Source organism: Clarias gariepinus, chromosome 17 (genome assembly GCF_024256425.1).
Source record: "Clarias gariepinus isolate MV-2021 ecotype Netherlands chromosome 17, CGAR_prim_01v2, whole genome shotgun sequence".
In the NCBI taxonomy this organism is placed as follows: domain Eukaryota; kingdom Metazoa; phylum Chordata; class Actinopteri; order Siluriformes; family Clariidae; genus Clarias; species Clarias gariepinus.
Window position 1 is genome coordinate 30,425,001 of NC_071116.1, and position 710 is coordinate 30,425,710.

At 39.9% G+C, this 710-nt stretch overlaps 1 protein-coding gene across 1 annotated transcript in view; it reads left to right on the forward strand.

Annotated features, from left to right (window-relative positions):
- nln (neurolysin (metallopeptidase M3 family)) overlaps positions 1-270 on the forward strand; it is an 8,589-nt gene extending 8,319 nt beyond the window's left edge. Inside the window, exon 12 of the mRNA XM_053515700.1 lies at positions 58-270. Within this exon, the coding sequence (XP_053371675.1) occupies positions 58-225 (168 nt within the window). The 3' untranslated portion in view covers positions 226-270. The remainder of the gene's footprint in view (positions 1-57) is intronic.
- The last annotated feature ends 440 nt before the right edge of the window (positions 271-710 follow it).

Genomic DNA, 710 nt, shown 5'->3' on the forward strand with positions numbered 1-710 from the left:
GTGTGTGTGTGTGTGTGTGTGTGTGTTGTGTGTGTGTGTGTGTGTGTTTGTGTGTAGGTGGGAAAGGAGTACAGGAGAGTGGTCCTGGAGGCGGGCGGCTCGGTGGACGGGATGGAGATGCTGAAGACGTTTCTGGGACGAGAACCGCATCAGGACGCCTTCCTCCATTGTAAAGGACTCGCAGATCAGAGTCTCACACACACACACACACGCACACACACGTGATGTTCATGGAACTGTGTTTCAGTAATAAAAATGAATATTAAATCACTTTGGTTTCCACGTCACACTGTGTTGCTCCGTTACTGAACAGGAATTAACGTTCAGGTGACGTTTTCAGTCAGAACACCAGGAGACAAAAACACCCAGATGTTTACTTTAAAATAAAGTGTTGTGTCTCGCATGTTGGAAATAACAGAATATACACACTAAAACTTCCATACACGTCACAGTGACTGGAATAACCATGCGTCAGAAAATCACTGAGAGTCTACAGCGTCCAGAACTATTGGCACCTTTAATAAAAATTAGCAAATTAATTGTATGAAATAAACTTTAGACATGATAATCTTAACTTTGCTTTCAGAGAAGCGTACTCAAATTTCTTCTAAAATATCATTGAAATATTATTTTAATAACCAAAGAGTTCCACGAGGTTCATAAAAAGGATAAAAAAAAATACTTGAGCAGTAAAGTATCATTACATTAAA